General features: G+C 37.5%; 1 protein-coding gene across 3 annotated transcripts in view; it reads left to right on the forward strand.

Annotated features, from left to right (window-relative positions):
* The window catches only part of RHOA (ras homolog family member A), a 74702-nt gene that overhangs the window by 41865 nt on the left and 6815 nt on the right, over positions 1-26022 (forward strand). For all 3 annotated transcript variants that reach the window (XM_072651114.1, XM_072651106.1, XM_072651102.1), the window contains one exon: positions 21058-21215. In XM_072651114.1, coding sequence (XP_072507215.1) covers positions 21060-21215 — 156 coding nt within the window. In that variant the 5' untranslated portion in view covers positions 21058-21059. The remainder of the gene's footprint in view (positions 1-21057; positions 21216-26022) is intronic.

Raw genomic sequence — 26022 nt, forward strand, 5'->3', positions numbered from 1 at the left:
AAGGTGAGGATCATCTTTTCCACTCTTCTTTATCTCACATCATCTCCCATTCTCTTCCTCTCCTTCCCAGTCTCTGAAAATGAGGTGCTCCTGTCTTTACCAAAGTGAATACCTCTTCTCTCCAGCAGATTGCATCCTCAGTCATCTCCCTACCCCTTTTCTCTCTCTCTCTCTTCTCTCTATCCATTGGTTTCCTTCCCACTGCCTTCAAACATGTCTGTCTCCTCCAATCTCGAAAAACCTTGACTAGATCCTGCCATACACTCAAGCTATCATCCCATACCTCTCTTCCTCTTTTTAGCTAAACTCTTGAAAAAGCTGTCTATACATTTTCTCCTCCACAGTGAATCCATTGATTCTCACATATCTCTCTCCAAGACTTATATTCCTGGTTACTTGTTTTTTATATCACATATGACGTTTTCTTTTGTTTTTTCAGTCTTATGGTTTTGTTCTAACATTTCTTGTTGTCTTACGCAGTCACTGTTTTGTTTGGTCTATTGTAGTTTTCAGGTTTCTTTTCTTTGGTAAAGTTTATTACTTTCTTATACAAGCTATTTGTTTTCCTTCCAATTTTTTTCCATGGCTTTTGGGGGTTTTTTATGTTAATTCATTTCTTATAGTTATACATGTGGCACTTGTAGAAAAATCCATTTTTTCTTTAAATCACTGTTTTTAGGTGACCTCTTATACAATTCTGGTGTGCAAGGTCAGTTTTTTCGAAAAGTTGGATTTCTTCATTATAATTTGATGTGGTTTGAATTTCAAGGTTTTACTGGAGATGTCAGATCTGGAATGTCCATCTCTTCTGATCCTATCAGAAAACATTATTATTTTTTCTTTTTTCGAATTTATTTAGTATTTTATTTTCCCCAGTTACATATAAAAACATTTTTTCTTTATTAAATTTATTTTTAGTTTTCAACATTCATTTTTATAAGATTTTGAGTTCTAAATTTTTCCTCCTCCCCAATGCAGCATGCAATCTGGTACAGGCTTATAATCATATTAAACATATTTTCTTTTCTTTTCTTTTTTTTTTTTTTTTGAATTTGAGCACTGATGAGCAGATAAGTGAGCTCAGTTTCTTTATTTGTAAAATGAGGGTGTTGGACTAAGTCTCTAAGTACCTTCCAGCTTGTACAGTCTAGTAAACATTTTAGGCAGCCGTTCCACAGTTATCCAACCTCACTGAAGTATTTGTTTATTCATTTTCCATGAAAAACATTTTCATATTAGTCATGTTGTGAAAGAAGAATCAGAACAAAAGGGAAAACCAAGAGAAGAGAAAAAGCAATATGTTTTGATCTGCATTCAGACTCTATAGTTCTTTCTCTGGTTGTGGATAGTGTTTTCCATCATGATTCTTTTGGGATTGTCTTAGATCATTGCATTGCCGAGTCTAAGCTAAGTCTATCATATTTGGTCATCACACGATGTTGCTGTTACTGTATACAATGTTCTCCAGGTTCTGCTCACTTTACTAAGCATCAGTTTATGTAAATCTTTTTGGATTTTTCTGAAATCTTCCCCCTGCTCATCATTCCTTATGGAACAATAATATTCTGTTACATACCATAACTTGTTCAGCCATTTCCCTGATTGATGGGCATCCCCTCAATTTCCAATTCTTGGACACCACTAAAAGAGTCGCTAAAAATATTTTTGCACATGTGGGTCTTTTTCCCTTTTTTATAATCTTTTTGGGATACAGACCTAGTGGTGGTATTGCTGGATTAAAGGGTATACTAAATTTTATAGCCCCTGGGCATAGTTCAAAGTTGCTCTCCAGAATGATTGGATCAGTTCACAATTTCACCAGCAATGCATTAGTTTCAATTTTCTCACGTGTTCTCCAGAGTTTATCATTTTCCTTTTTTATCGTGTTAGCCAATCTGATAAGTGTGATGTACTACCTCAGAGCTGTTTTAATTTGCATTTCTCTAGTTAATAGTGATTTTTAGAGCATTTTTTCATATGACTATAGATAGTTTCAGTTTCTAAATCCGAAAACTGCCTGTTCATATCCTTTGACCATTTATCAATTGGGGAATGAGAAGCAACAACCACCCCCAAGAAAAAAAATTTTTTTCACTGGTGGCAGATTGGATTCACTCTTAGGCAGTAATTTTTTTTCTGGCCTAATATGTTTTCATTAATGTAGAATGGAAACATCCCGCAGAGTATGACATAAATCAGTGTGTATTACTTATAATTTTCAGCCTTTTGTTGGTAGTTTATTACATCATAAGGAAATATTCTCATTTCTGTCAGTAATCTAGGGAGGCAGAACCTCTTAACCTTCTAACTGAGCAAAGGACCACGACAGAAATCAAGCAAGACCAATGTAGCAACTAGAAATAGTCCCTGAAAATGAGCAACTATTTTGTAACAGCTGAGAATTTACAAGGTTTTAGAGGCTGTCTTGTCAAATCACTCATAGCTTTAGTTCAGAGGAAATGATGATAGCGCTGAGAAGATGTCTGACTCTGAGACATGTGTGAAAGCGTATCCTCTCAAGAATTCCCTTCTTAGACGTATGTGTCTTGTGTTGTGGGCAAAGTCAAATGACTCAGCATAGGAGAAAAGCCTCTCCAAGGTAACACTAGATATTTCCAAGAAGAAATAGGGCTTGTCTTTTAATGTTATAGGTTTAGTATCTCTCATCCACCAAAACCTACTGGAATCAGAGTGGTCTTGTCTATCCTTTGAGCGACCTGGATGATTCCCTAGGTTTCCAGGGAAAAAATTTAAAACTATCAGAATAGAGTTCATGGTAGTGCCCAACATGTGTTTATTTTGTTTTTAAATACCTTGTGTCATAGTGTATGTCCCAAAACCTTTATCCTGGGTTATGGCTGTTTCATACCATTCATTTTAATATATCTCTGGCATCTCTCAGTCCCAAGGAAAGCCTTTTTTTTCCTTCACTGCTGCAATTAGATTGAGCCTAAAAGACTGGGGCAGGGGAGCGAATTACTGCAAGTCTTGATGCAGTGATTCCTTTTTACAAAACTCCTAAAAGGCCGCACTTAAAGCATTCAGCTAAACAGCTGTTACAATGTCAGTTTTGTAGTCCCTTGACTGCTTGTGAAATGTAGAGAAGTAATTAGAAGCTGCATTGTTTGTTTTGAGTCCAATCTTTCCATAGCCCTTACCCTGGTAACTTTGTTTTGTGTCCTTTTATGCAGGGTTGTGTAAAATTGATTCTGTCTAGGTATGTGCAGATATCCCGGGGCCAAAAGTAAATTTGCTCTGAGGTTCTAGGTAAGCAGTACCACAGTCAGCAGTATTTGCTAGATAAAAAAACAGGCTAACAATGTTTAGAAAGTTTCTTAGCCTCGGTTGTCTCAAGGGAGCATTTGGGGATAATAACTTAAGTTTCTGGTTTGTATCCAAACCAACTTTTCCTGATTTGGGAGCTTCTTATTTGTGATGTGAACAGTTCTAATCATAATGTTTCCCTCCCCCTTTAAAAAAAAAAGAATGTTTTATTTTGTTAAACTTTATTTTCAGTCCAATATCTAGTGCTTTTGTGGCGGTTTGGGGTGCTATTTCCCAATGTGGTTTGTGTCTAATGTCAGAAGACCTTTTAATCTAAGTCATTAATCAGGTGGAAGTCAGAGACTTTCCATGACATGTTGGTTGAGTAGAATTGGCCTATTTCATTGACTTCCCAATAAAGGCTAACGTGGGTGGAGTTGACTTGGAGGCCTCCGTAGCTGTGAGTAATGTTCCGACTTAAGTTCTGCCTTGTCTAAACAGATTTCACAAGTTATATTTATAACTACCTCATTTGCAAACAGACCTAGCTTTGTGCACCATCCAAAACATAATTTTTATATATAGTCTAGACCAGTATTGTGCCTTCATCCCCTTCTCCTTTTAGAAAGGCAAAATTTCTCCAAGAGTAGTACGCATGAGGTTGTCCTATGTGAGCTGTGACAAATAAGTTGTATATATGATGTCAAAAATATATATTGTTACATATTTATTAACTTTTTAATTACAAAGAACCAAATGACTTAATGACTTCTGTGTTTGTTCTGAACTAAGAATGTGATTGTTTAGTACCAGCACTCCTGTCTTCAGTTTCATTTGACCTGAGTTATGTTTGATCTAGGTTTGTTTTTTTTCAAGTCATGTAAAAATGTTTATTCACAACAAACTTAAATATATTTTATATTTCATAAGACCCATGTAATCTCTCCTATTTAACAGCCTCCATTTCTTCTTCTGTAACATAGAGGGGTTTGATCCCCAAATCTCTTCTAGTTCTGTGCTTACTGTTCAGTGAGAATGTGGTGCGAATGAATTCATTGGGGTCCTAATAATGTCAAGGACATACCTCAAGAAGTAAAATGGTGGGGTAGGGGAAGAGGGGAGACAGTTCCTGACAAGTAAGAATCCTGTATCGGGCTTCTTTTGGAGAATCTCTCCCTTTTCCCTTCTTAATGAGTCCTGCCTAGTACAAAAGAAAGAAAGAAAGAAAAGTTGGACACAACTAACCTGTGCATCAGTTGTATCTGACAGGGTAAAACAAAAAAATAAACATTTATTAAGCATCTATTATGTGCCAGTCTCTGTGCTGAGTGTTGAAGATTTTTTTCTAAAAAGACAGAGAAACAGTCCCTACCCTCTGGGTGTAAAATCATAGCTGAGCTTCTTAGCTGTTGCCAAATTGATGGGCATTCACTTTCTATTTCTTTCCTACCTCAAAAAGTACCATTCTGAGTATTTTGGTACATATGGAATCTCTTTTCTGTTTTAGCCCTCCTTGAGGGGAAATTATGCATCCATCTGTGGAATCTCTGGGTCAGAAGGTATGAAATGCTTGTAACTAGAAGAAAGCCTTGTACTTTTTAAGCCAGCGGCTCGCTGTATTCATCTCTTAATATCCCCATTGAATTTGGGAGGCATTCATTTTAAAAGTTAATTAATGAATACATGGACAATGTATGGTGTCTATAAATGATGACAAATTTTTATAGACTTCTGAGACAGACCATTGCAATAACTGTATTACCTAAGAACACAGGAGCCAAAAGAATAATCTGAAAGAATAATCCACATTGTGGACAAAAACTGGAAATGAAAGGGATGCCCATCAATTGAGGAATGGCTGAATAAATTATGGTATATGAATGTAATGAAATACTGTTGTAGTACTGTAAGAAATGATGAACAGGAAGACTTCAGAGAGGCCTGGAAAGACTTACATGAACAGATGCTGAGCGAAAGGTACAGAACCAGGAGAACTTTGTGCACCGCAACGACCACAGTGTGTGAGAGTTTTTTCTGGTAGACTTAGAACTTCATTGTAATGCAAGGACTTAAAAAAATTCCCAGTGATCTTTTAAGGCAAAATGCCTTCCACATCCAGAGAAAGAACTATGGAATTCAATCGCAGAATGTAGCAGATCGTGTGTGTGTGTGTGTATTACATTTTGGTTTGATATATGATTTCTCCCATTCATTTTAATTCTTCTATACATCATGACTATAGTGAAAATGTATTTAATAGGAATGTGTGTGTAGTACCTATATAAAATTGTATAGTGTCTCGGGGAGGGGAGGAATCTAAGTTATATGGTAGTGACTGTAGAAAACTGAAAATAAATAAAATTAATTTTTAAAAAAAGAGAGACTGAAAAGAGAAAAAAAAGAATAATCCACATTAAAGGTGCTTTCCTTAATAGTCATTTACTGTTATAAGATTAATTTGTTGTTAAGAATTATTGCAGACATATCAGAGCTAGAAATAAATATATGGTTAGTTTTCCAACTCCGCACAACCTATCTATGAAGTTAAGGAGTAACTGTGAGCAACCTTATTTCCTTTGAAACCAAGTCTGTGGACCCCCAAAGCTGTATAAAATTGGTTTGGGCCTGATAAATACCAGTAGCTATGAGCTAACTAAATTTGCTCTGGGGCTCCCGAATAGCAGTAGTTGTCAGTGTTTGACAGCTGAAGAACAAACTTAAAATGTTTAAGATCTTATTTGACTTATGTTCACAGAAATACTTTTGGCTAATTTGTTGACCTGTCCTTGGGTTAGAATGCTCCAAAGAGTATCTAGCCCTAGCCTTCTCAAAACCATTGTCTCCAAACTGGTTTGTCGTTTTTTGCTTGCAATTGCATGATAGTTTGGCATTTACTCCAAAGCACTTTTATGTAAGCCTTTTTCCTTTTGAACATATGCTGCTATAATGATTCCATGGGCATATACGCACCTCTTCCAGCCAAAGCAGTTATTAATTAAATATCAAATGTTTCTCACCATCATGTGTGGGTTTAGCCACAGGATATTCTCTTATGAGACAACATTTATTAGTATAAGTTGTACCTCTCAGATATTTATTCTTTCATAATGTATGATTCTTTTCAAGAGAAGTAATATGTTTCCTTTCTAAGTACCTATTTCAATTCATGAAAACTATTTCATTGGCATACTCATGTTTCATTTCTAAAGGAACTGCTTCTTAAGTCTTGTATATCTAATGTCTCTCAAGGAAAAGTGACAGAACATGTAATGTTTGTATCTTTGGATAGCAGTACGTAGCAGCACATGGTTTTCTTTTCTCTTTCTTAAAAAAACCTTTTAAGGAGTACAATTGTGAACATTATTGTACCTCATACATAAGTCATCCATCAGACCAGGGAATGCAAGGATGTTGCTGACACCATCTGTGTCTTAGGGTCATGAAATGATTTTAGAGATGGGAGGAATTATAGAGATCTTCTAGTCCCAGCCTCCTAGGGCACTTTTACAGATGAAAAAACTGAATCTTACCCAAGGGTCTCACAGGTAGTAGTTGTATTCGTCTTTATGCTTTCAACCATTGTGATTAATGTAGAGCTTTCATAATAACACCAGGAAACTGGGATACAAAAGGAGGCATTGGGAGGAGAAAAGATGTAAAGTATTGATAACTTGGCAGGAGGCTCTATGTCAGAGAAAAGCCCAGCACCACTACATTCACTTCACATCACCTCACCAATCAACCAAGAAAAGAATATTGTACAGTTGACTTGGAAGAAGCCAGACCACTGAAATGTTATTTTCCTTTTCATGGTATGTCCTTGCCCTTCTTAGGACCCACACCATCCCACTGAACAGTAAGCATTGAGTACCTTCATAGAACTGGAAGTGACTTTGGAGATCAAACTCCTTTATTTATTAAGGCTGATGATAGCTGCTATATAATGTATATCACAGGTAGTGAGTGAGCATCAGAAGTGGCATTTGAACCCAGGTCCTCTGAGTCCCATTGAGTACAGTTAGTGTTCTTTCCACTGTGCTGTCTCTTTAGTGTACACAGTATTTATCAGAGTCTCTTCTGACTCTGGTAATAGGTGATTTCCAACGAAGTTTTCTCATTGTTATCTTGGCTGTCTGTCTGTATGCATTTGATACTTGTGCATTTAAGAGTTACAAGATTTATATGTGTATAGGTGCGCATGCAGGGTATTGCAAGAAACAAAGGGAGATAAGATATTGGTCTCAGCTCTTTTAAGAACTAACTTTGAAGATAACCCTTTTAAATCAGTGAAAAGCACCTTCTCTTAAGTGGTCTGTTTGAAAAAGAGCCTTACCAAAGTTCTTTCTTCCATATATGAAAATAAATGTAAATGCAGAGATCTCTTCATACACATGCCCATTATTTTGATATAAGGGTTGTGCCTGTGATTGGGCTGGCTTTTGTTGTCTGGTGGGTGATCATCTGAAGTTTTCATGCTTTACCAAATAATTGGCTTCTCTTCATCCCTCCCCCCAAAATTCTACCTAACTTCAGAAACTGGTAAATCTTTTACAAAATAGAACTGATAGTAAAACATGGATTATTTCTTGTTACCAGAGAACAAAACTGTTCTCTAGGCTGTTCAACTTTGACCCACTGCTTAGGTGGTCAGTTATTGCCTGCTCATTTAATCAGTGTTTGCACTTTAAAAAGTAAGCTTATTTTGCTTTAAAAAACAAACAAACCTTGTGTCTTCAAAATATAAAGTGTACATCCAACCCTTCCTAGCAGTAGTTAAAATTAAAGCATCACTTGTCTTCTAATCCAATTTGGAGAAGTCATCATTTTCCCTTCTGAGTAAAGACAGTCATCCAGAATAAAAATGGCAAGTTTTTTCCTTTGTGTTTATGGGCAAAGTATTAGCCTTATCTACATTTACTCAAAGGTTTTGCAGCCTACTAAAAAATCTTTATATTCCTTTCTTTTTGTGGCAATTCTCCAGGCACATAGTATAGTGTTAGGGACAGGAAGCAGGAGAACAGACCCTGCTGCTTGTTTTTTGAAGTAAGAGGACAGAAAATATGGGTCAGGGAGATAGCCCACCTGCATTTGGTGCTGTTTTTAAGTCATAGTGATGCCTCTGTAAAAGAATACTAGTGTTTGAAGTAATGGAGTCATAGATTTAGAGGTTGAAGGAAACCTAGAGGCCATCTTGAGGGAACCAAGAAACAAGTTAAAGTGATTTGTTCAGGCCTTCACAGGGTCTTAAGTGACAGAACCTTATTTGAACCAAAATTCTGTGATTCCAGATGTTGTGTCTTTCATCACACTGCCTGTATTCCCTAGTCTGCATGTCTCAATGGGCCAGCTTTCTGAAGACCCTTCTTGAGAGCCAGCATGGTAGATATAAAGAACTTTGTTGTTCAATTATATCTGAATCTTTGTGACCCCACTTGGGATTTTCTTGGCAAAAATACTGGAGTGGTTTGCCAGTTCCTTCTCTAGCTTGTTTTACAGATAAGCTAAGGCCAACAGGGTTATTAAGTGACTTGCCCAGGGTCACACAGCTATTAAGTATCTGAGGCCAGATTTGAACTCATGAAGGTTAATCTTCCTGATTCCAAGCCCAGTGCTCTATCCACTGCACCACCTACTTAACCCTCCTAAAAGAAAGAGCACTGAACTGGAAAACAAGACCCTCTGAATCATAAAGTTCTGATTTCCATAATTTACTAGTTGTATGAGTTGGACATGTCAGTTAACTTCCTTTCAGTTCAATTTTTTTATTTGGAAAATGAGAGGGTTGAACTAGATAACCAATAAGGCTTCCAACCCTGATTCTAACTCCATTGAGACCAGCTTTTTATCTCTTTTAGACTTCTAGCTTAGGCTTTCTATTTTCCTGGTCCTCTCTTTTTTACATTTCCTTCCAGCCCCCAATCAAAAAAAAAGTGTCAAATACCATTTCCTCAAGAATTTTACTTTATGATCAAACAAAGTCTGAGGCCCAGTGTCATTCCAAATTAATTCCGGTCATCCCTGTGGAATCCCAGAATTTAGTCCACTGTAAACCAGTGCTTGAAATTTTTGTTTTGGATTTAGAGAAACCAACCCTAGAAGTAAAAGTCAGATTAGTTTTTCAAGGAAACACTGTGCTGTAGAACAGGGAGATGAAAGAGCTATAGAGCATTTGCTTCCTGACTCATCCTGAGACCCAAAATAGTCACCAAGAACTTCCAAGGATCCCCTGGAAAAGTTCAGTGAAAGCTTTAGACCAGGCTATGATTTGATCTGTAACGAAGTAGGAAAGCATTGTTTTTGAGGCTTTCATTCACATTACATCACATCTGTGCTACACTCTACAGGGAAGGAGAAAGGGAGCATATATTTATACAGCACCTGCTGTGTGCCAAGCCCATGGCGGAGAATGCTGGGACAACCACTCTTTGAGGTAGATGCCTCATGACTCAGCATGTCATTGCACTTCTCTGGGATCAGTTTCTTCATCTGTAAATCTATATCCATCATTCTACCAGCATGATGAATTCTGCTGGCCAACGGCTCCTTCTCCCAGACCCTTCACTGATCATCTTCTTTCTCACATCTGAATGGAGCAGTGTGTGGAAACTGCAAAGTGATAGAATCTTTTTGGACAGCTATCTGGCAGTACAAAGAAAAAAAATTTTTTAAGTGATACTCTTTGATACAATAATAACGCTTTCAGGGAATATTTTTTTAAATCTGTTTAGGTACTTTCATAGCAACATCATTTGTAATTTTTTAACACTTAAAACAATTTAAATGGAAACTGGTTAAGTAAATTGTAGTACATTGAAAAAATGCAAATACCACACAAAACCAACAAGGATAAAGAGTATAGAGATATCTGGAAAGACCTTTATGAAATAATGCATAGTGAAAAGTGCAGAAAGAACCAAGATAATAGAGCACTGCTATCGTAAGATGAAGGGTATAAGAATGAATGGGCAAAAGAATGGTAGTGGTAATCAGACTTTTTAGCCTCAAAAATTCTGATGCTTTGTTGAACTTATTATGGTTGTGTTATTTCTTAAAATCCTTTCCAGAACTGTGGACCTTAAATTGTATTCACAAGAAGGATAATAAAGGAACACATCTATAGTTCAGAGGCAAGATTGTTCTGAAAACCCTAACCAAGCACTCTGATAAAATTGCTTAGTGCCAAGGTGACCCAAATAAGATTTGTTGAGCCATGTCATAAAATATGGTGAAATTAATTTTTAAAATCATTGGGAAGCTGTGTGAAGTGAAGATGATAAATTCAAAGAGGGTGGAAAGATTTCTATAACTGTTGCAAAGTGAGATAAATAGAGCCAGGAGTGTACGCAGCAATATCAACAATGAAAATGGAAAGAGTAAAGCCACAGTCACACCTGAATGCTGAAGAGTTATGAAGAGCAAGCTTGACCCCAAAAAAGAGACTAGAAGACAGCTCCCTGTGCTCACTTTGGTAGAAGTGGGTTCCACAGATGTAGAACGTTGCAAATAATGTTAGGTTGTTTTTGTTGTGTTGATTGACTTAAAGTTTTTCATACCTCTTGCTCTTTTTCTTTTAAAAAGAAGTTTTATAAGGGGTTACTCTCCTGGGAGAGAATCAGATGAAAGGTAAGAGTGAGATCTTGGTGATGTAACAAAGATTATTGGGCAGGTGGCTCTTCTCTAGCTTCCTAGAAAGCTGTTCTTAACTAACTTTTGAATAATGATCTCAGGGCTGAACAGCGGCAGATTAAGGCTTCCATCCACAAAAACTTAGGAGACATTAGAAACGAAGCAAGACTAGTGTATCTCCCATTTCGTTGCTTCAGTAGCTAAGGATTCCTTGCCTTTTCCTGTGTCCTGAGAAGCAGCTGTATCTGGGGAGCAGAGGGAGACAGGAAGTGAGTGGGAAGATGGCTACTTGTTTCTCCCAGGGCTAGTAGTATGTGGGTGTAAGGAACAGTAGATTGGAGTTACTTGGTTGTTTTCTCTCTTCTCCCCCCCACCCCCCACCCCCACATAGGCAAGTCTTTTTAAGAAAAGTAAATTTAGTTTTCTGTGTAGAGATAGACTTCATTTTGTCAGCTTATATTTTCCTTTCAGCTCCCATCTAGGAGTGAGGAAATAAGATGAGAATCTAGGGCTATTGAAGTGTTTTTCATAACTGCGATACTGGTATCTTGTCATAGCCATTGCTTGCTGGTCCCTGAACTTCTATCGATATTTAAGGTTGTAATTGTAGTCAGAGGGTACATTTTGGTAGCACAAAATATGCATCACAACAGCATTGGTCAGTTGGTCTTCTATATTTCATAAACCACTTTAACAATTGAAATGAGGTTAGCCATTGGATAAATAACAGAACGTTGCTGACACCATATGATCTGACATGCATTCTGTCCCTGCCCCCAAAAGTAATTATAGGACTACAGCTGAACTATGAAAACAACCAGGTTTCCCTAACCAATTGACATCTCATGACTGATTGCACACATCAGCAGCAGTTAAATGACATAGTGGGAGATTTAAGTCTCAAACCCAGATTTTAAACCTGAAAGAACTAAAGCATGCCCAAAGGGCTATAAAACTGTGTATACCCTTTGATTCAGCTGTACCACTACTAGGTCTGTATCCCAAAGAGATCATTAAAAAAATGCAAAAGGACCCACATGTACAAAAATATTTATAGCAGCTCTTTTTATGGTGGCAAAGAAATGGAAATTGAAGAGATGCCCATCAATTAGGAGATGACTGAACAAGTTGTGGTATATGAAGGTATGGAACACTATTGTACTATAAGAAATAATGAGCAGGTGGATTTCAGAAAAACCTCAAAAGACTTAAATGAACTGATGCTGAGTGAAATGAGTAGAACCAGGAGAACCTTGGACACATTGTACAGGAGAACCAGCATCATCAACATTGTGCTGTGATCAGTCATGGCAGGCCTTTAGGTCTTCTCAGAAATGCAATGATCTAAGATAATTCCAAAAGACTCATGATGGAAAATGCTATCCACATTCATAGAAAGAATTACGGAGTCTGAATGCAGATCAAAACATCCTGTTTTCTTTTTTTGGTTTTTTCTTTCTCATGGTTTTCCCTTTTGTTCTGATTCTTTTTTCATAAAATGACGAGTGTGAAAAATATGTACATGAGATTGCTTGCCATCTTTCGGGAGGGAAAGTGAGGGGAAAAAAATTTTGGGAACTCAAAATCTTATGAAAGTGAATGCTGAAAACTATCTGTACATGCAATTGGGGAAAGTCCTATTAAGGGGGAGAAGGATTGTCAGTTATTTGTGGAGCCTTTGGTAGACTTACTAGAGGCAGAATTTGTCTCAAAAAATGGAAAGTAAATGTACAAACAGGAAGATTCATTATCCAGTTTTGATCATACCTCTGCTGTGAACAGGGAGCAGAGTTTGAATTGTTTATTCCCATTAGCATGATGTTTTGATGCCAAATAATATAGTGACTCTTATAGAATGCCTATCTTGAAAAAACTCAGCATTTTGGGGGGAATTTTAATTTTGTAGTGCCCTGCCAGATAATTAGTAAACAGATTTGTTGTAACTTCAAGTCGTAGTAGAATAAAACCTCTGAGAAAAGCTATTTCAGTTAACACTTAGATGAGCTGGACTGAATTTCGGAAATGTCCTCAGTAAATCCCTTCATGAAAATGAGTCATCTGACCCAAACTGTTCAGGGAGAGCCTGCACTGTTTCCTTTTGCAAACTGGCAAGCAGCTGTGTTTGAAAAGAAATATGTAATAGCAAAGAGAAAAGATGATTCAGTAGAAGCAGAGTGAGGAAAAATAGCAAGTTTGTTGTTTTCTGTTGTCTGCCCTGCATTGTCTCTGTTCTAGTAGCTTTTCTACTCCTCTGTTGTCCAGAATCCACCTCCTAACTATGGAGCTTTCCTTTTATATTCATGTTCATGCTTTTCTTTTGTTCCTCCTTCAACCTGGTAAGTAGAATAGTGGGCCATTTGTCAGTATTAGGTGCTCTCTCCAAAGCAGATCTGCACTGTTGGCGTTTTCACTTTTCTCCAGTTGGAATTAGAAGTTTAGAATTGAACTTTTGTTTTCAATAAAAGGCTCTGTTTTTGTTGACTCTGCATAAAACAATACAGATGAACTCTCGACTATAATAAATCATATGGTGTCTAGACATCAATGAGAATAAAAGCAAATTTATGAATCTGGTATGGCTTGAACACCAACATTTGTTTGTAAAGGATTCTTTAAAATTCTAACACTAAAGACTGATGATTAATCTTACTTGCCACAGAAGAAGATGGTGAGGAAAATTGTTCAATTTATGTTTGAGGTTTAAAGTTTACTTTATCTAAAGTTCTCTGTGAAGGTAGTTAGTGAAAGAACTATTATCCCAACTTCACAAATGAGGAAACTACCACTCGAGATGAAGGACTTTCCATTCAGAAAAGTTACAAAAAGTAAATAAAATATTTGGGAATCAGCCTGCCAGTCTTCCCTCAATACCAGTATCGACTCAATTAGAAAATGTTTCTTACAGAACAACTTAGATAGCTAAAGGCTGTGCCAATATAATAAAAATGGCTACTATTAAAGTTAATTTACAGATTTAGTATTATACCGATTAAACTACCACAGAAGGGGCATGGTTTTTGTAAGAGAATAAAACAACAAAATTCACTTGGAGGAATAAAAGATAGAGAATATGAGGGAAAATAATGAAAAAAAAAAGTGGAGGGAAGAATAATACTTCCAGACCTTAGATGACATTATAAAGGAGTAATCTTCAAAACTGTTTGGTGCTGGTTAGTAAGTAGAAAAGTGAATCAGTGGAACAGACCAGACAGACAAGGAAGGATAAGAAAGAACAGAATTCAGTAACCTCAGTGTTGAGTAGACCTGAAAACAGAATTATCTAGAAAGAGCTCTCTATTTGACAAGAGTTTCTGGGAGGACTAAAAGCATTCTTAGGTTCACGCCGGGGCCGCCATTCCAGTCTTATTCCACAGTATGTTTAAAACAGATAAGTGAAGACAATACCAAAGACAGCATCAGATATGAAGAGCAGAAGATCATGTCTTTCACAACTGTGCATGGAGAATAAATTAGATGATTTTGTGATTGAATTATTTACTTATTTATATCCAGGTTTGTTGATTTGTTTTCAACAATCACTACCTTCCATAAGTTCTAAATTTTTCTCCCTCTCCCTCCCCAAGACGGCATGCAATCTTATATAGGTTCTGCATGTACATTCCTATTAAACATATTAGTTATATTGCATAGAAGAATTAAAAAGAATGGGAGAAACCATGAACAAAGCAAAACATAACAAAAGAGAAAATAGTCTGCTTCATTCTGTGTTCCACCTCCATGGTTTTTCTCTGGATGTGGATGGCATTTTGTATCAAAAGTCCTTTGGGAATGTTTTAGGTCTTTGCATTGCTGTGAAGGGCTAAGTCTATCAAAAGCAGTCCTCAAACACTGTGGCTCTTTTTGTGAACAATGTTCTCCTGGTTGTGTTCACTTCACTCAACATCAGTTTATATGCCTTTCCAGATTTTTCTGAAGTCTGCCTGCTCACCATTTCTTATAGCACACTGGTATTCCACTACATTCATATAGCATAACTTGTTCAGCCATTCCCCAGTGGATGGGCATCTCCTCAATTTCCAGTTCTTGGCTACCACAGAGAGGGCTGCTGTAAATATTTTTGTACACGTAGGTTCTTTTCCCATTGTTATGGTCTCTTTGGAATACAGCCATAGAAGCGGTATTGCTGGGTCAAGGGGGATAATTTTGATCACATGAAATTGAAAGCCTTTTGCATGAGCAAAATGAATGTCACTACTTCAGAAAATCCTGGACACTTATATGAACTGATGCTGAGTGAAATGAGCAGAACCAGGAGAACATTGTTGTTCATAGGAAAACAGCCACAGTGTGCGATGATGTTCAGACAACCAGCCACAGTATGCGATGACTGATTCTGATAGACTTCGTTAGCCCTTCTCGGCAATGCAAGGATGTAAAACAATTCCAAAGGATTCATGATGGTAAATGCCATCCACATCCAGAGAAAGAACTATATAGAGTGAAGCAGACTGTTTACTTTTTTGGTTTGTTTTGTCCTGTTTTGTTTTTCCTTTGTCATGTCTCCCATTCATTATAATTCTTCTATGCAACTTGACTAATGTGAAAATGAGTTTAATAGGAAGGTATGTGTAGAGCCATATCAGACTGCATGCTGCCTTGGGGAGGGGGAGAAAATTTAAAACTTATAGAAGTGAATGTTGAGAACTAAAAATAGATTAATTAATTTTTTTTTTAAAATGAATGTCACTAGCATGAGTCAAGTTATGAAAAATAAGACATATCTATAAAGGTTTTGATAGCCAAGGATTGTTCTCACTCTCTCTCTTTCTCTGTTTCTCTGTCTGTCTGTTTTTGTACGTATATATCCGTACCATAAGACATTCTCTAATAGATAAGTGGTCAAAGGATATGATCAGTTCTCAGAATTGCAAGTTATTCACAACCATATGAATTAAATGCTTCAAATCACTAATAATAATGCAAATCAAAATCCTGAAACTTCACCCCACACTCAGCAAATCATCAAAGGTGGGAATAGTCAACGTTAGAGGAATTGAGGAAAGAGAGAAGTACACTAATACATTTGTTGGTAGAGGTATGAATTGGTATGGCTAGAAAGAAGTCTGGCATTATGCAAAGAAGGTGGCTAAAATGTCCTCACCCTTTGACCCAAAGGTTCCACTCTGAAGTATAAACTTCAAGATTTCATTGACAAAAAGAGTATTGTTTTATGGTAAAATGTTGATACTAACACTTTTTGTGGTAGGAGTCATTGGTTGTTGTCCTTGGTTCTCAGAGAGAACTAAAATGACATCACTATGCTATGGTTAAGTTCCAGTGTGTCCAACTATGACTGATCAGACCAATATGAGCTCGGAATGCTCTATCACAGGTCGGGCACAAATAGTTTGTGTGAACATTTGGAGTGGATTCTCTAAATTTGCACATCCTGTGTTTCCTTTGAGCTTTGTTCATAGAGTACAGCACCTTCTCCAGTGTGGGCACGCCATGCTTAGCAGTCCTATTCCAAGGTCTCTCATGTCACACCATCAGTTCCAAAGTTCTTAAGAGAGACCTTGAGAGTATCCTTGTTATCGCTTCTTCTGACCACCACGTGAATGCTTGCCCTGTGTGAGTTTTCCACAAAACAGTCATTTTGCATTGAAAGTGTATGTTTTGCATTCGAACAGCATGGCCAGCCCATCAGAGTTGCACCCTCTGAAGCAGAGTTTGAATGCTTGGCAGTTTAGTTCAAGTAAGGACTTCAATGTCTGGTACCTTATCCTGCCAGGTGATCATCAGAATCTTCTGAAGACAGTTCAAATGGAAGTGATTCAGTTTCCAGGCATGGCACTGGTAGACTATCCAGGTTTCACAGGCATACAACAGTGAGGTCAGCACAACGGCTCTGTAGACCTTCAGTTCAGGAGTCACTTTAATACCTCTTCTCTCTCTCTCATGCTTGCTTTCAGAGCCTCCCAAACACTGAACTAGCTCTGGCAATGCATGCATCAAGGAAACAGAGTACTGATTAATTGAGGAATAGTTAAATTGTGATACATGAATGTTATGGAATATTACTGTGCTCTAAGAAACAAGTTTGATAGATGAGAAAAATTTCCAGAGCTTTGTATAAACTAATGCAAAGTGAAGCCAGTACACAATGACTGCATTGAAAATGGAAAGAAAAACAACAAAATTATCAAAACAATGCTGCAGAATTTTTTAATATTTTTCCCAATTACATATGAAAACAATTTTAAACTTTTTTTTTCAATTTTGAATTCCAAATTCTCTCTCATCTTCACTCTTCTCTCATTGAGAAGGCAAGCAGTTTTGATAAAGTTATATATGTGCAGTCATGAAAAACATTTGTGTATTAGTCATGTTGTTGGAGCAGGGGGGAAGCAGATCCAAAATAAATAGATAAAGTTTTGGGGGTGTTTTTTAAGGTCTTCTCAGGATTCAGATTCCCATCAGTTCTTTCTCTGGACGTGGATGGCATTTTTCATCATAGGTCCTTCAGAATTGTCTTGAATCTTTGTAATTTTGAGAATAGCTAAGTCATTCCTAGTTGATCATTATACAATGTTGCTGTTACTGTGTACGATGTGGTCCTGGTTCTGCTCACTTCACTTTGCATCAGTTCCTTTAAGTCTTTCCAAGTTTTTCTGAAATCGGTCTGCTCATTTCTAATAGCACAGTAGTGTTCCATCATAATCATGTACCACAACGTGTTCAGCCATTCCCAAACTGATGGACACCCATAGAAGTTCTTTTCCTTTTTTTTTTTTTAATCTCTTTGGGATATAGACGCTAGTAGTGGTATTGCTGGGTCAAAGGTTTTACAGTTTTATAGCCTTTTGGCCATGGTTCAAAATTGCTTTCGAGAATGGTCGAATCAGTTCACAAACTGCAATTTTCCCACATTCTTTCCCAGTATTTTGTTATTTTCCTTTTCTGCCATATTAGCCAATCTGATAGATGTAAAATGGTACCTGAGTTGTTTTAATTTGCATTACTCTAATCAAAAATGATTTAGAACATTTTTGTGTGATTATAGATAGCTTTATAATATTATAATATTATATATAATAGATAGATTCATTTGCCTATCCATATCCTTTGATCATTTTCTCTATAGCTCCCCCTGCTCTTTAAATGTGAGTGTATATAAATTAAGGCTTTTTTGAAATATAGGCTAATATTGTAGACCTATCTCCTCCTCTCCCCCCACTTTCAATTCTTTATTATAAGGGATGACTTGCTGGGAAAAGATACAGTAGTACATTTTTTATGTAAAAGTGAAGAAAGTTGTTTAGGTTCAGACAGACAGTAGCTGAACTGAGGTTTGAACACGTTTTCCCCCCAATTGCAGTATCTTTCCACTACACCATGCTTACTTATCTTTTTTCCCTTCCAGTTTTAAAAAGTAGTTATGCAGTACACCACTGCTTATTGTGTATTTACATTGTACCCAATATGGTATTACAGGGAATAAAAAGAAATGTATCCTTTAGTTTATAATTTAGTGTGAGACACAATGTTATGTTTCAATATTGAACTGTCTTGGGACTAAGTGCAATAAGCTTTGAAGGAAAGGAAAAATCATGGTAAGCTGGAGATGTTACAGACAGCCTCTACAGTGTTTTCCACTTCTCCTTCTTTTTACTCTTTTAGGAGTACCAGAATAAGTTTTAAAACATGCCAGATGGGCCCAAGCTTTCCTTTAGATGTAGGGAATCAAGCTGTGTTCCTTATAGTGGGAGTTTGCTGTTGCCTTCCCTTGACATGGGATCTTTCTGTCATCATGAAGAACTCTAAAAAAATAATTCACATAAAATGATTTCATCTTTTCAGTCCCCTCTCCCTTGTGAAATGAGTTCAATTACAAGTATTTTAACTAAGAAATTGAAGCTTTAGAGAGGAGTCATTTGCCTACAGTCACACAGCTGGTTATTGTCAGAACCAGACTGGACCCTAGGGCTCCTGAGTCTGACTTTTTCATTATCTGTCAGCACAGCTTTGAGGGCTTTGAAAGATGTCCCTTTTCCCCTTATATTCTTCACACTCCCAGCACAATTGTATGAAAATGCAAATCAAAAATTAACTAGGCTTTCAGCTGTTACTTGGAGATCCTGCTGTTAATGATTTTTATTAGAACAAGATATCACCTCTATTCTAGTCTCTCATGTTATTTCAATTTAAGCAGCCCTGCATAATAGTTGATATTTAGGGGTTTGAATATATTATCTCATTTAAGACTCACAAAAAGATTCTGTGAGGTTAGTAATATGCTATTATTTTCATTGTATAGGTTAGGCAAACTGAGGTTTAAAAGGGTTATCTTTCCTGTGCTTGTACAAGCTACTCAGTGTCACAGTCAGGATTTAAACCCAGCTTTTTCTGACTACAGATTCAGGATTCTTTTCACCCTAAAAATCTATAAAACCACATTATTTCAGACTTTAATAAGTAATGTTCAGCTTGTTGGAAAAACTTAGTTCTTGAAGAGTGTTTTTTCATTGTAGCCATTTATCTTGTGCCTTCTTCTCAGACCTTACCCACTCTCTCCAAGAAAACCACTTTGGGAAATGTTTAGGAGAAGGGAACCAGCTAGATGATGAGTGCTCTGGCCTGGCTTAACATACCTTCAGAGAATCAGGGCAGCACATAAGCTTAGTTTTCATATGTCTCAAGCCTTTTCCCTTGACCTTGATCCAATTTTTTATGAAATTATTGGCATTATTTATGCCTCATTTAAATTGTTGGCTAAGGACTGGACAAGCAGGCTGTATTTATAGCTCGCATTTACATATCACCTGTGTGCCAGCCACTGCGCTTTGCAAGTATCTCATTTAATCCCTGTCTAGGAGGTAGATGCTGTTATTATTCCCATTTTACAGATGAGGAAACTGAGGCAAATAGGTTAAGTATCTTGCACAAGGTCACCCAGCTGTTAAGCGTCTGAGTTCCGAACTTCTTGAGTGTAGGCCCATTGTTCTCCTCACTGCACTACCTGGCTATGACATATGTTGTCTCTATTGATTGGAAAAGAACTGGCTTTAGGTTAAAAAGTGAATTTTATATGTTCTACCCCTAAAAGGAGGGTTGAGGGCAGCTAAATGGTACAGTGGATAAAATGCCAGGTCTAGAGTCAGAAAGACTCTCTTCTTACTGGTCTCACTTACTTAGTGACCGTATTGACCCTGAGCAAGTGACTTAACCCTATTTGCCTTCATTTCATCATCTGTAAAATGAGGTGAAATAGGAAATGGCAAACCAGTATTGTTGCCAAGAGAACCTGTCTGACTAAACAACAACAAAAATGAGGGTTCTTCTGAATGGAAGCAAGAAGAAACTGGATTGTGATTCTCCATTTACTCAGTTCAGAAATCTCCATTCTAGTCTTAAATTAGCTATATATTGCCGGCTATTCACTTATAGCATTTATTTTTTAATTAATTTATTTGTTTTTAGTTTTCTACAATCACTTCCATAAGTTTTAAATTTTCTGTCCTCCCTTTCTCCCCACCACAGCAAACAATCTTATATGGGCTCTCCATTCCTACTCAACACATTTTCACATTAGTCATGTTGCATAGAAAAATTAAAACAAATGGGAGAAAACATGAGAGAAGACAAAACATAACACACGAGAAGAGTCTGCTTCGTTCCGTGTTCCAGCTCCCTAGTTCTTTCTCTGGACATGGATGGTATTTTGTATCATGAGTCCTTTGAAAATGTTTTAGGTCCTTGCATTGCTGTGTGAAGAGCTAAGTCTGTCAGAAACAGTCCTTGCACACTTTGGCTGTTACTGTGTACAGTGTTCTCCTGGTTTTCATTTCATTCAGCATCAGTTCATGTAAGTCTTTCTAGGTTTTTCTGAAGTCCACCTGTTCATCATTTCTTATAGCACAATAGTAATCCATTACATTCATGTCCCACAACTTAGATAACATTTATTTTCAACCAGGATGGAAAATGCAAATAGCTTCTAAGATGGTTCTGTTCATTCCCTATATTTTTGGACAGATAGCAGATTCCAGGGCTATATGTCAGAATGGCTTTATGACCTGAAAATGAAACTCTTCTTTGTGTTTCCCTTTACTTACTTTGCATACACTAGTAACCATGTATCCATGTGTGGTGAGTGTCAATGTACTTGAGCATCAAAATAAATTTCTCTCTCTCCTTGTTTTCCAGCTATGGCTGCCATCCGAAAAAAGTTGGTTATAGTTGGTGATGGTGCCTGTGGGAAGACATGCTTGCTGATTGTATTTAGCAAAGACCAATTCCCTGAGGTGTATGTGCCCACGGTGTTTGAAAATTATGTAGCAGATATTGAAGTGGATGGAAAACAGGTAAGTGTGTGCATTCTCTAACAGCTATTGTGTATTCCCCTTTTGGTCAAACATAAAAGTAGTAGGAAAACATGCAGTCTTAAAATATACTTGCAGGGCATAGATCAAGGTTCTTTGGAGAAGGTAAGTGATGTTAAAAGATAAAAAATTTTTTTAATCTAACGTTGGTCCAGCCCAATTTCATTAAAAGATTGACTAGACAGACAAAGTGATGTCAAAAGAAAACTTCTTGATCTCATCCTAGATCTTCTCGTGTGGCCCTGCCTCTCCTTCCAACTTGTGACAGAAGAACCAGGAATTCCCTTCAAAACAGAAAGCTTCTTGCATTTGTTCCTGATGTTGGCCATTGTCAACAGACAAGGACATAAAGGAAGTTCATTTATTTAGACCAAGATACTGAATCAAAATGATTTCACATTCAGCCCATAATTTAGAGTACGTTCCCTGGCTCATCACACCGTTCTCAGATTCGGGCCCAGGAGCATAATCTACATGCTGAAGCTAACTTCTGCAGTAGAAAAGTGGCCTATTTTATGTACACACATTAAAGAAGAGAGCTGCTCATCACACTCTGAACCAAGACTTCCTGTTGCTCAGTGTTGATGAAATAATAACGCCAGGATTCCATGGTCTTGAGATGGTCAGGAGACAGATTGTTGCATCTAGCCAATATCAGATAATAATAATTGCTAACAGTTTTTATATAATAATTACTATAAAGAACTTGATTGTGTTTTCTTCTCAGTTCACTTTGTCTATAAAGTTCAAATTTATATGAAACCTTAAAATTTACCCCAAATTGTTTTTCATACAACTATCCTAATGTTTATTAATTGATAATTATGTACCAAGTGCTAAGGGAGTGATATCCTTGTTTTACAGATGAGGAAAAAGTGATTTGCCCAAATTCACATAGCAAGAACAGAAATATAGTTCTTCTATATTAGTACTCTTTTTGGGGGGCTGTTTTTTTCCAATTTTTTAATTTATTTTTAGTTTTCAACATTCATTTCCACAAGATTTTGAGTTCCAAATTTTCTCCCCTCCTCCCATCCCAAAACACTGTGCATTCTGATTACCCCTTCCCCTAGTCTACTCTCCCTTCTATCACACCCTTCCCTTCCCTTATCCCCATTTTCTCTCTTCTCTTGTAGGGCAAGATAGATTTCTATACCCCATTACTTGTATTTCTTATTTTCCAGTTACGTACAAAAACAATTCTCAACCTTCATTCCTAAAATTTTGAGTTCCAACTTCTCTCCCTTCCTCCCTCCCCACCCATTCCCAGTAAGAAGACAAGCAATTCAATATAGGTGTATGTATATATATATATATATATATATAAATGTATGTTTGTATGTATGTAGTTTTGCAAAAGGCTTGCATAATAGTCATGTTGTGTAAGACTATATTTTCCTCCATCCTATCCTGCCCCCCCATTTCTTCTATTCTCTCTTTTGACCTTGTCCCTCCCCAAGTGTTTACTTTTAATTACTCCCTCCTCCCATTTGCCCTCCCTTCTATCATCCCCCACCCCACTTATCCCCTTCTCTCCCACTTTCCTATAGTGTAAGATAGATTTCATACCAAATTGAGTGTGTACTACATTAGTACTGTAAACTATGTCACACTTCCTCTTCCCTTCCCCTTCAGCTGCCCTCACCCTACCCACCTAATATTTCTCATCATCCTAAACCCCCAAACTACAAACAGAAATCCATAGGTTTAATGGTTGTACATTGACAGCATCTCTTTTTCTTGTTCAAGTTCAGGGATTCTTTTTCATCTGTTAATTTAAAAGTTTTAGTATCCCTTCTGTTACAGAGTACCATAGTGGGAAAAGCACTGGACTTTAAGTCTTTAAGACAAAAGACCTAGATCCAAATTCTAGCTTTCTCATAGGTATGTGAACAGTTATGGTCATGTGATTCTAGGCCAGTGACTAAAGTAGTTATGATCCTCAGTTTCTTCATCTGAAAAATGGGAATAATAGTTGGATATTCACAAATCCTAGAATGTTTACATCATGCATACACTAGTATTTATTACTCGTACTTTCTAATTTGGCTAAGGATCCTTAGGCAGTTCAGAGTGGGGGGTAGGAGGAGATAATAAGCTATATTACTGGGATTTCAGAAATTGTTTGAATGTAGACAGGCAAAAGAGCTAAAATAGAGGCCCAACCTGTTATAGGATAGTCTGGGGTTGAGGGAAGTAAACTGTGGGAAGTGAGCCCTCATGGGGCCTGCTTATCACATCCCATAAATCATAGCATTAAAAGCTAGAATAGTGATCATCTAGTTCAACCCCTTTGTTTTACAAATCAGTGAAGAAATAGGCTCAGAAGTGAAATTCAGCGTCCAAAATCACACAAGTATAGGTTTAAGTAGGTTCGTGTCCTCCAAACTCCAAGTCAACTATTCTTTCCAATATTCCATGCTGCCCCAAAGTCTGAGAACATTGATGAATCATTCAGGAAGCATCATGGAGGATAGTTGACTGGTCACAGTTTCTACACTGTGACTACAAGGGTAGTCAGTATTTCCTGGTACAGAGAATTTTAGAATGAACTGTATTAACTATATCTAAAGAACCATTTTTGTAAGACTCTTTGGGAGAACGAATTCTTCCTTCTCTCTTAGCAGATCCTACAATTTATTCAGCCAATGAACTGTCATCTATGATGACACTTTTGAAAGGTGAACTAATGTAAGTAAAGGCCAATATAGGAAACAGAATGTTATTACCATCATATACAGTTTCTGAGATGTGAACTGCCTTGGGGGCCCTAGGATAATAGAGCTAAGCGTATTTCGTAGAGTTTTCTCCATAAGCCAATATTCTTTCTTCTCCGTTTTGATGACCATTGGATCAATTTTTAAAGGTCATTAAAAAAAATTTAATGTTGTTGAAATACTTTAAAGTAATGCTATGGATGAGATCTAGAATTGTTATCATTTTTCCAAAAACATAAGCTCCAGGGGAGCTGTAAGAACTTCCTTGAATAAGAAATGTTTTTAAGCAGGGTGGGGGGTGGAAATAAAGTAAGCAGAGGTATGCTGAGGACAAGAGAGCCTAGCCATCCATGGTTAAGGTAGATAGTGAAAGTGGAAATGGTGGCAGTGGCTGGAACAGTAGAGAAAGCCAGGCCCCTCTTAAGTCAGATCTAAGTCCAAAAGGTACAATATCACCAGGGAAACAGGCTGAAAAGTCCTAATGGAAATTCTCAACTCTATTTATGGTACTGTGGTGCTGTGAGTTTGCGTGGGGAAGTGAGTGCCCCTTTGGAAAAAAGAGAATGTTCTTCCTCCCTCCCCAGACCCCCTTAAAGTGAGAACTGTAGGTCCAGATTCTCTCTAATATTTTAATTTTTGCTGACCTCTTACCCTCAGAGTTGCAGCAACAAAAATTCTTGAGGGGAGGTGGCTGAGTTACCTAGTTGGAAGATTAGGGTATATCATTTCCTTAAGGTACTAGTCACAGCTGGGGATAGTAGCAGCAGTAGTTACAGGATTTAGAAGTGGAAATGGACCTTAGGAAATCATCTACTCCACCTATCCCTACTGTTACTACACCTGAACCCAACTTGAGATGGTGACTGACCCACATTCATATAAACTAGTCAGAATTTGAACCTAACTCCTTTTGACCTCAGATACATCAAGCAGTTTTCTATTTCTACAGTACTAAACCAGCCCATTTCTTTTGTAAAATGGACATAGATACATACTGTGTAATAATAAACCGACAGTGCTTTACTTTTTACAAAGCACTTTTAGATACATGTTCTCACTTGAGCCTCCAAATAGCTTTCTGAAGTAGGTGCTACAGAGGTTATGACCAAACATACAGCTGATAGCTTAGTAAACCTAATGGTCCCATTTTGTGGTACCTGCTGTGTGTTTAAAAAGCTGTCGTGTCTCTTTCTTCACTCCTTCCCTTTACCATATAGTTATAGATTTATATGAAAGTTGGAACTTGTTACTTGAGTAATAAGAATTGAAGGTACAACTTAGATTTCCCAGAAGATCACTGTTTCTGTAGGAATGATAATATGTCCTATATAGCTGCCAGAGTAGAAACGACCTTACAGCCTAAAGCTCTTGGTTTATAGGAAAAGCAGAATGAGGCCCGGGATTATCTCAATATGTAGCTTTCCCTGATATCTTTGTCATTGAACACTCTGCGCAATGCTCCCCTTCGTTATGGGAAAGATTGTAAGGTGGAAAATTGGATCTTTCCAACCTCCAAAGCCCCTTTGGGGTTGCCTGGCAAGCTGTGCCCTGGTCTTCACCTTCTTCTCACCTCCCAATGATTGGCCACACTCCTGGGCTTCTTGGGGTGGGAGATCTCTGGAGAATGGTGGATGGGTTGGATTCTACCTTGTCATTTGAAGCTGTCCCAAGGTGGAGTGGGTGGTCGTCTGTCGCTGCAGGTCTTCTGCTCCTTAAGCAATGCCGTTCTAGGAGAGGAGGAGAGAGAAGGAGTTCCTGTTCAAGAATGGGCTGAGGATGTACTTTTGTGGTTGTTGTTGGAGGCAGTTGGGGTTACATGACTTGTCCAAAGTCACAGCTGTGAAGAGTGTACTTTCTGAGAGCGTCTTGGCGGGGGGTGGAGGGGGATGGAGGGGGATATAAGAGAAAGCACGAGTTAGACCCAGAGCCAGATCTGTCCCCATTCCTAATCTTGTGTCCATAGATAAATCATTTAACTTCTCAGAGCTCAGATTTTATCTCTTAGGATCACTATAAAGATCAGATAAGAAAAATGTGTAAAGTGCTGTACAAACCTTAGAGCACTGTGTGTT

Source organism: Notamacropus eugenii, chromosome 1 (genome assembly GCF_028372415.1).
Source record: "Notamacropus eugenii isolate mMacEug1 chromosome 1, mMacEug1.pri_v2, whole genome shotgun sequence".
NCBI lineage: Eukaryota > Metazoa > Chordata > Mammalia > Diprotodontia > Macropodidae > Notamacropus > Notamacropus eugenii.